Source organism: Mixophyes fleayi, chromosome 3, assembly GCF_038048845.1.
Source record: "Mixophyes fleayi isolate aMixFle1 chromosome 3, aMixFle1.hap1, whole genome shotgun sequence".
In the NCBI taxonomy this organism is placed as follows: Eukaryota; Metazoa; Chordata; class Amphibia; order Anura; family Limnodynastidae; genus Mixophyes; species Mixophyes fleayi.
In genome coordinates this window covers 212,804,181-212,814,879 of record NC_134404.1, presented here as the reverse complement: position 1 = coordinate 212,814,879, position 10,699 = coordinate 212,804,181, and the positions used below count along the sequence as shown (strand labels likewise).

Below are 10,699 nucleotides of genomic sequence, written 5' to 3'. Positions count from 1 at the left end.
TTTATATGCTGCATAGCTTGTATTATGGTGCAGGCTCTCCTATATTACTACTGGGAGCCGATCACAGTTAGTTAATGCTATGGGACTTCGAATATATTTAGGTGCATAGCTATTCTTGGTTGCGTCCTCCTCACTCAGGTCTAAATAGAAGTCTTGGCGCAAAAGTCGTGGTTTTGGCACAGGCGCAGTAGTGCATATGGGACGCTAGGTATCCTACCCCCCCTTCCACCTCCTAGACCACCTGGGAAAACAGGCACTATGGAGACAAAGCCGAGCACTCCTAAATTCTAACAAACTTAACTTATAGAATACACAATTGTTTAATTATAATGTAAAGGAAAGTTTTAAAGGGAAAACACAGTTACAATATGCATCTGTATGAAATATAATAAATCTCTACATACACTCTTTTATATTGAAAACATTTTCTTTTATTGCAAATCTTGCTAGAATACCATTCATTACTACCTGTTGTTCAACTATTAATCAAACTGTTTGTAAAAATGGCAACAATTATTTGAATAAGTTAAGAAAACAAATACTTTTTAATCATTTGCAATTTCTTCCATCTTATATGTATTAATTTTATATTAATATTCATTAAATTAATCATTGGGTGCAATCCTTTTTTTGGAACTACTGCTGTAGAGCAGGTGGGTTTATAGTTATTGCAGATTTACTGAAGGTGTATTATTTTTAACCATACAATTAATCAAATTTCAGTTTACAATAGTCTCAAAAGTTGGTAAGAATGTCTTGAGCTGTAAAATGTCTGTTATTGGCTGACTTCTGCCCTGGTAAAAGTCCAGTCCTGTAAGAAATTCCACATCTCGAACACGAGCTGCATGTGCGCGGAGTCTTTCTTCAACCCATTCTTCCTCTGGTTTATCATCCTGAAAAAGTAAGAGATGAGTATTTTATATTGTTGAAAATCATATTCTATCCATTGGTGCTTTTTATGTAGTTGCGTTTTAATGTTACCAATCTTCATAGACTTCTGTTAGACATGAACCATTTTATAGCTCATTTAGATGTTCATTGTAATCAGAAGTAGGGCTAGCAATGAGAATTTTCTTTCCCTATGCTGGTCTATTCTTGCCATATAGAGTCATCCCTGCAAAATATTTATTGGACTAAACCACCTACTGGTTATGATGGCTTCCTTCATACCCGGTAGACTGTTCTCAATGCTCTGAATGAAAGATAATGACAGTCATTCACCAATCCATTTCCCTATCAGAGATTTGGAGGTCTGCAGAGGAATAAGGTCTGCATTGTAAAGCCAACTTTGACTACAAATATACTCTCAGTATTGAATAATGAACACTAGAATGCTCTCTGTATTTTAAAGTGTTCATTAGAAATCTCTCTGTATTGTGTGGAAGTTACCAAAATGTTGTTTTTTTGAATATATGTCACTGGAATGCTCTCCGTAAAGTGGTCACTAAAATAAGCTCACAAGTGAATACTGATCAGACGGTGCTGCACTGTTTGACTATAGCTCTTTATAATAAATTTTATAAAAGTAATTGGCTGTGTGAAGCTTTGCCCGAATTAGACAAGGTATGGCCACAAGGATGTCCCTTTCTGTCCTGTTCATTTTAAGCAAATATGTAATCATCTTAGTTTCCTTACTAACTGTCCACCGCTGGAACTGTTTTACGTTATTAAGATTGAATATATTTAATATTATTAATATGCGAATCGAAAGGGATAGACTTGGGCAGTTCGTGGAAGTATGTAACAGATAGTGGGTGTCTATTGGATGAGTAGTATTATCACAAGTCGAGGATTATAAAAACATTTTAGTTTTTTGGCACTAAAGAAAACTGAAGCCAAGAGAAGGTGATGCTACAACTTCCCAGCTTTTTAATATGAATTCCTGCTGAGGTTTATGAAGTTAATCAGTGTTGAAATGATTTGCTATTAGGTGCCGACCTTGCATAACAGGATTTTCCACCTAATGTACTAACATTTGATATCTTATTATAGCCATGATGTAATGCTTGTGCTACCACTTGGTGCTGTAAGTCGCTAGGATGCTCTCTGTATTATATATCTATCACTAGTACTGGCCAAAATATTGTGCTTAAAAGTAGAGATGGGCGGGCTCGGTTCCCCAAGAAGAGGAACTACAAGTGCTTTTGCGGTGTCCCCATTCTTTTGCATTAATATTTCTGGCTGTCAAAAGTCCTGTTTGCTCTGATTCGCAAATGACACCAATCCCTGTGGAGAGTCCATCCAACAGTGGGATGTCTAATCGTGAGAATTCTGTTAGTGTACCCATAAAGAGGGACCCTTTCAGCAGTTCTGCTGATGTGTGCCTGAAGAGCCCGAGTGTAGCCGGTGATACACCAAGTGAGGAGGACACTTTGGAATTAGAAGAGGATGAGGGGGAGATTTGGGTAGCCGACGTGTGCAACAATATAGTGCATGGGGCCCATAACACGTGGGCCTGTGTGCTTTAAATGCCAGGGCTGATTTTTAGTCCCAGTCTGGCCCTGATTCTGAGGATTGGTTCCTGGAAGGTGTCGGGCTGACTGGTGTTTAGTTTCTGTTCTCTACCAGCAGACCTGGTGATCATCGCTGTCCTGTACCTGGGGAAGCAGGCTGTTGTTACATCTTGGGATGTGTCATCACCTCACTCAATCTGGATATTCTCACCAGGTTCTGAGTAAATTGATGCACCCACAGGAGTGGGGAGACTGATCCCCAGAGCCCCACCACGCTGGTGAGTAGTTTGCCAAGAGGCCGGGAACAGCAAGATACCAAGGCTCTCTGGACCTTCTGCTGACAGACTCTTTTGCCTTTGGAACTTTTGCGTGGCAAAGGTGGATAGGGAACCTTGATGAAACTCCTATTGGCACTGGTTAGCCTCTGACTTATTGTTTAAAGTGTGCAGTTTTATACTCTGTTGTTTTACTGTAAGAAAAATAGTGTTGTATCTTTCATTCTCCTCCTTGCCTGTGTACTTTCTGAAAATAAGTGCGGTCGGATAACCTAGTGAACTTCGATTCTAAAAATCCAGTATCCTCACAAGGCCGCTGGGCCTTCTCCTTTTACAGTGCTGGATGATGGGAGCATTAATGTGATGTCTGCATTCAAATGATGACAAGGGACACACTGCAATGCACACAGGGCTATATTAAGCAAGGGAATTTTGAAATCTACCCAGTATAACTGCCACTTTTATTGTGGAAGTCTCTAGGGAAAGAGTTCTAGGTGTGTTTTAATTGTGATTCTCCATTTTTATATGCAGATGATCTCACAATACATATCCATCTAAGGAAAAGACGTCTCTTGAGCCAATAGAAAAAGTGTGCTAAATGAAAAACTACAATCACCTCCTCATTCGGTGGAATTTAAATGGATGAAAGTGGCACTGGCAGACACTTTTGGAACTGAAAAAGATATGGTTTAAAAAGTTTTGTTATAAAGTATGCCTACATGTTTTGGAATGGATGGTGAAATGTTTCAGCAATCTGTTTGAAAATTCAGATATTGAATGTAGTAATTTTAACTCTGGTAAACAGCATTATTAAATCCAAAACAGAAGTAGGATGACTAAGTCACATGCACACCAAATGTACCAAACTGAAAGGCAGCTTATAGCAATAGAAAATTGGGTAACACCAAGCTCTATATAATGTAGACTAAACAAACAGATAAATTGCAGACAAGCGCCAATCCAAAGATAAAATCCAATATTGCAAGAGCACAATAGTCCAGATGTAGTAGTCAAATAATTTGTAGAAAAGAGTTCTAAATCCTACGTTGCCATTCGACGCAGGGATACATCTTCTAGAAGAGTCCCATAAGGTTCAAAGTTCCTCGTAAATCAGACATAAAAAATAAAAAGAGAACAAACAAAAAATAGTGCAGTCTGTAGGTAAATCAGGTTTACAAAGGGAAAAAAAAAAACCAAATTATCCATGCACTTTTTAACGGAACAGGAACACCACGTGAAGACAAGGGTTACACTTAACTCCTAAGGGGTGCACACTCACCAAATGGTATTAATATTCAAGCCTGTAATACAGCCGTCACTTCTCAAATGAAGAAGATCTTTTAACATGGAGTCCCATTTGGGGTGAGATACAAGACAGAACCACTGGGAGGGGATATCAAGGCCGATAAGTGAGGAATAGGATTCCACATCAATTCTGGAGCCTGGACTAGATCAGCAAACACCGCTTTATATCTTCAACAGGCGGAGAACCATCTCCAACTTCCACAGCCAAGACAGATGCCCAAGCACAATGCTGCTCCTAACAATCCAACACTAGGATCTTTATTATTAAATCCACCCATCTGCCTTATTAAATACAGTCATCCACTTGCTGCAGGATATGTTTTTTCTGGGGACTAAGATAAAAAATTAAACCTTTCCTTTTTACAAGACGGTAGGAACAGAAGCATCCAGATAAGTGACAATCATACATAACCAGGTTGTGGCGTATGTATGTTTTATCCCATGAGGAAATTCAGTTTTGGGATGTGCCTTCTTGATTGATGCATCTATTGCCAGACTAAAAAATTTCAATTTCTCTAGAAGATGCTAACCAGGTTTTTAGAAGATTGTTCCTTAACGAATACAAATGCATGGTTCTTGACAGCAGTCACAAGAGTGTATTAGAAGTGATCAAAAATTGATCAAAATCCAGAAGAAGATTTAAAGATAGATACTAATTCAGGATGTTAATTGTAGAAAAGCATAACGGCTGATAACATAATTTTCTAGATTTACAAAATCTGAACAAGCATATAAGAACCAGGAAATTCAAGATGAAGTTTCTGCGGTCTATTCTGTTTGCAATGGTAGTGGGTGATTTTCTCACTTTAATCAACCTCAAAGATGCATACCAATCAGACCGCAGCATCACAAATAACTTAGTTTCAATCAACATTTTCTGATTCCTGTGGCTACAAAATTATTCTTGTTGATCAAAAAATGATGTGCAGCCAAGTAACAAAATTGTTTGAGAAATTATTGCCTGCCTAAATATGTTTTGTTCATAGAACATATGTATGAATATGTAGCATATTGTTGACAAATGACTAGGGCAGAGTCTCTTGCTCTTCTCGAATTCTTGACCTTCAATCCATTTTTGCACCAGTTTTCATAAATATTGCTCGGAATACGGTTATAATACCCACTGGCATTATAAATTATACTTTTACTAGTTTTTTTTAACGTTCGTATAAGCTTCTAAACTGGCATGTGGGTATAAACTATTGGTTTCAATGCCCCCAAACCCATTTGCATCTGTGATGCAAATGGGCACAGCAGTGTCTTTTGAATGCTGCAGGGTCCATTTACTTGCATTTCCTCTATTGATCGCCTTTACAGCCTGTACTGATTACCACTACATGTTACACATGACTGTGCATTTTCCTAATACCAGTGGGTAACTAGCATAACTTTATAAAGTGCACTGAAAAATTGAATTACAATATGATTAGCTGCTATTGGTCACAGTTCCATTTTACATAAATATTCTCCTTCATATGTTTGTGTCCGTGGAGTCCTTGGACTATGACTTAATACAGAAGTATGCTTTGAGTTTCCAATAGATCGCCCTCCCCAGAGGACTGGAGAGTCATTGCCTTCTTTCCTGCTGTTAGTACAGATGAAGTCTATGCAAGTCATTATATGAAGCAATTATGTTTCTGCTTACTGGTCTTGCACACCACTGACCAAATAAAAAATATTCTTCAAAAGAGTTCAAATGAGGGAATAAGTACACATATGATTATCCTGTAAAGAGAAAGTTACCAGCTCATAATGGGTTGCTATCTCTGAATTTCCTTCAAAGCTGCACGTTGTTAGAATAACTTTTAATTAATGGATATTTTTTTTTACTATGTACCAGTTACTTTTGCTAGGTGATATGGCAAATGTTATTAGCCCTCTCCTAGTACGGTCACTGGTTGTAATCTAATTGATACCCCCTCCATTGCATTTTGTTTTATAGTGTCTTTCTCACTCCCATTCTTTATGCATGAAAGTCATTGAGATTGTAATGCAGATTGTAAACTATATGCTGCTATATAACACCAATACTAATATGTTTATATGTTTACTTGAGAGCTGTGAGAAGTCGTAATAAACAAAAAATGCAAAGGAAAATTGCTTCCTGCATAGAGACATATAAACACAAAATAAATAGTTAAATATCATATTTGTGATATAAGTGTATGTGAAGAACTTTTTCCTGTTATATAGTTACCAGTGTTAAAAATTCCATCATGGTTATGGAATGTTACATTTAGAAAACTAAAATTTCCTTAATCTTTCATACTAAACAGTAATCTAAAATATGAATTTGTTAATATACAGTGATTTGGAAATTCTTTGGGTACTCTGTCGTTTACAAAAATATGAGATGTTTATAATCAGTTGGATAGGGATTTTCTGTTAGTGGCTTTTGGCACTGTATTCGACACACCCTGTCCCAAGAGTTGGGCAGAAATAAACAAAGATTGTACGTTTGGAATATTATTGCTTGTAACAACAAACTGGGCAAAGATTAATGTAACCTTTATTCCAACTCCTATTTCCTGCTTGGCTCAGCTGCAACTTAACAGGATGTAGATAAACATCCTGAGCAAAATGCCACAGCCACTGGAAATAGGCTGTCAGTGACCATCTCTGGTTCACCAATCACTTGAACCTAGTGTTCAAAACAATACTGTATTTTCAAGTGCTGAAGTAGAAATTGTGCATTGGTGTAATATGCAGCAGTGTAATCATATATAAAAAAAAGTTTGGGAAAGTAGTATTATCAGTTATGCAAAATAGTGTGTATAGTTATGCTAGATGGCTGTTGTCGTTTATTTCAAGTGACACTAGTGTGAAATGAACATTCAGAAAATGTTCATAGTATAAATAACAGTAACTTATAAACAGTGTATATATAGCGTCAGGGCTTGCAACATCATCGCTTCGCCCCCTCCCAACGGCTTATATTTAGCCTTTTGAGGGGTGCAGCACAGATCTTGAGAGGTAGAGCTCCAGAAAAAGATGCCACGATCAAGGTGCCATAGAAAAAAGAAGATTTTGGAGAAAAAAGAAAATGACGCAGAAGGGAGAAGATGCAGAGAACTTTCTCAGAGTCAAGTTAAGGACCACAACGAAGCACTGCTGGATCCAGGAGACACCTGGAACAGCAGAGGGTGGTGAAAGATCTTATAATCACTGCACCCTCTGCTAGTCCAACTGAGAGTGGCTGGAAGGTAGGAACCTTCCGTATTTGTTTGTCTTCAGGCTCTCCATTCCCGGGTCAGCCACTGCCACCACTGTCTAGCATTACACCCATGTGCACCAGATTCATTTGGACACTATGCCAAATTTCATATCTTGCACTAGGCCCGTAGGCACAGTTAAGAACTTGGGATCTAGGCCCATAGACAAGATTAATTTAGCCCTAGGTCTGTGGGCACAGTTAAATCAGATGCTAGGCCCATGGTTATTCAGGCTAAGACACAATTATCACCAGTAGTTCAGGCCAAGGGCCTAGGGACACCAGTGAGTTAGGCCTTAGGCCTGTATCAACATTGACCAGACACTAAGTCTGTGAGATATTAGTAATTCCCTCTTTTCTGTGTTCATGTCCCTTACATTGTTTCTCCTCAAGTAGCTTCTGGGTGTACAGGAGAGTAGTACAGTTGGTCGTCTACATCTGAGACCATAACCTTAATATAGTTTTCCTGACAATTTGCTGTTTCCCAAAAAAAACATGCAGTGCTTTTCCTGCCCTTTTTTAGTGTATAGCAGTGCTGACATAGGCTATATGTGATATAGACAAAAATAATTAAATTTCAAAATATGCCACTTAAAATCAATAAAAGTAGTGATCAACCACATATTCCTCAATAGCATGATGATGGGCAGCTCATATGTCAAGTTAAGAGTTCTGCCCCACAGAGAAGTTAAGAAAATGACTGTAAGCTCTGCGAATTCACTGTATTTAGGCGTGTTTGGTATCAGAAGATGGACAGAGTCATAGAGGATTTATTAATAATAAAATTGGGTCTGTGTGACGCTCCTCAGAAAAGTTAGGTCACATAGTAGAATTGAGTAGTAGATCAGACAACATGCAAATGGTAATTGAAAAAGGTGTCACAGGCCACAACCCTTGGGGGGTAGGAAGAGGTGTGGAAGTGTCTTTAAAAGTGTCTTTAAAAAGACCAGTTACAAAAAATTGTCAGACTTGTGGGAAATCAATTCACATTGATAAGCTGTCCATCTTCCAAGTCAAATTCCCTTGGCCAGAAAATATGGCAAGTGCTACTCGTCTAAGTGCTACTCTGAATGCAACCCCTCTTATTTTAAACTGCTTAACTCGTGTATGTTATATCGGTTTTTTTTAATTGTTTTCTTTAGATCTGAATGCCCTGTACTTTTGTATATTAAATCTATAAAATAATATGTTGCGTCCTTGATACTCTAACGAATCCATTAGCCTGTTAAGAAGAAATAGCTAGACCAAGTTAACCCTTTGAATGCCAGCGCGTGATTTGTTGATACATTTGATTAACAAGCTGTGTGTGCTTGCATTTACATTTGTGTAACAGTCTGGAGGTGTGAAGAGTTAACACTTTGCTTGCTGGTGTGGGTCTTGCTAGTCTGTGAGCAGCTAGAAGCCTTGTGTGCCAGTGTGGGACAATATATTGGGGTCCTATTGCCAGTATTCAATAGGTGGTGGCAAACATGATGTGTGTGGAGGCTGTGAGAGCGCTGTCTGGGGCGATTCAGTAGGCCTATAACCTGTGTGATAGGTGGAGAGAGACTGTGGGCTGGAATCGTGTGCAACCTCATACAGCAAACACCCAAAGTCACGGCAGCTGGGAGCGTGTTCGTGACACTATCAATAAATAATCACAAAGCCCACATAATCACATGTTCATATGCTTTTTACTGTACACACAGAACCAGGACACTTTATAAAAGTTTACAAAACATTTTTTTGTACTCTATAAAGCCTAGAAATGGGTCACCAGTGTTTTTAAAATATAGGTGGGCAACCCCTTTTAATCATTATCTTTATGCATATAATAAGGTATCTGCTGGAAAATGCTTTCAGAGTTTAATGCATTCATTGATTAAAATTTATTTTAATTTCAAAAAAATATCTTAACTCTAGCATATAGTACATTCTATTACTAAATCTAATTATGTTACTCAACATTTCTGTAATGTTGCTGCTCTCCTCTCATAACTTGTTTTTAATCACATTTACAATAACCTTCTTCAGCAGTGGTTGTTTTTCCTACTTTCAGAAATTCCAGGCAGTCTTTCTTATGAAATGTAGGTGACCTCAATGTTGTGAAACTGAGATCACTGAGCTAATTTAAGTGCCAAGGAAATTAATTTCCATGGAGTGTCAAGAAATCAAATGAAAGGCCCTGTTAATAAAACACTGACACGGTTATCAACATGACATTATTAATGAACAGAGTATCTCAAGCGTCAGTCATTTTTATCAAGTAATGAGATGTGTTCACAGCTAAGTATATTGGTCACTGGGTATTGTCCATTACCCATGTGAGAACATAACCTCAGCAGATATTTCCACAATAACTGTTATAAATGTAATTGAATTTAGATGAATTCAAGTATCAAAATATACGTGCTTATACTTTAAATAATTAATACTAGTTAATATGCAGGGAAGAATAGTTTGTTCGACTGAGGCCTTACAAAGAAAAAAATAAGGCACATTCTTCTTGTACCTATGTACATGAAGACTAGTTTAAAATAGATGTGTAGTGAGCCACTCCCAAGACATATCTGTATATGGGGGTAGTGTTTTAACACACGTGTTACTCAAAATCTGCCCAGCAACGGAAAAGTTATATAAGATTGTTCAAATGCTTTGTTACTTATTCACACTCTAGTTAGAGTGCTGCACCCCTGTTTGCATGAAATAAATAAAGAAACATTCGGATCTTGTGGCTTATGTCTCTGACTTCATAATGATTGGTAACAACTAAGCTATAACAATGACCATTTTAGCAAAATCAAAATATATAGTTGAAGGCGATGCTACCAGGGTACGATTTACCTGACTACAACTTGTAGGCACACTCTCTGATGCCGTAATTCCTACATTTAATGTTCAAAGCATTGCTTAACTTGACCAGTTGTGTTACACTTTGATGTACCTATGCTACACAATTCTGTGCACTTCTTCATTTCATTAGGCAATATTTTGTGGGCAGTATGGTGCTAAGTGGTTAGCACTTCTGCCTTACAGCACTGGGATCATGAGTGCAATTCCCGACCATGACATTATCTGTGTGGAGTTTGTATGTTCTCCCCATGTTTGCGTGGGTTTCCTCCGGGTGCTCCGGTTTCCTCCCACACTCTAAAAACATACTGGTAGGTTAATTGGCTACTAACAAATTGACCCTAGTCTGTGTATCTGTTAGGGAATTTAGACTGTAAGCCCCAATGGGGCAGGGACTGATGTGAGTGAGTTCTCTTTACAGCACTGCGTAATTAGTGGCGCTATATAAATAAATGGTGATGATGATAATAGCCTTGCTTAACTTGACCAATTGTGTTACACTTTGGTGCACCTATGCTACACAATTCTGTGCACTTCTTCATTTCATCAGGTAGTTTTTCTTTGCTGATGAAAGAAAATACATTTGACATATGGGTTGTGCAAAGAGTACTTATTAGCTTTGAGTT

The 10,699-nt window shown here is 38.0% G+C and overlaps 1 protein-coding gene across 1 annotated transcript in view; it reads right to left on the bottom strand.

The window, feature by feature from the left end:
- Positions 1-400: 400 nt before the first annotated feature.
- ENPP3 (ectonucleotide pyrophosphatase/phosphodiesterase 3) overlaps positions 401-10,699 on the bottom strand; it is a 170,062-nt gene continuing 159,763 nt past the window's right edge. The window contains exon 25 of the mRNA XM_075203086.1: positions 401-893. Coding sequence (XP_075059187.1) covers positions 720-893 — 174 coding nt within the window. The 3' untranslated portion in view covers positions 401-719. The remainder of the gene's footprint in view (positions 894-10,699) is intronic.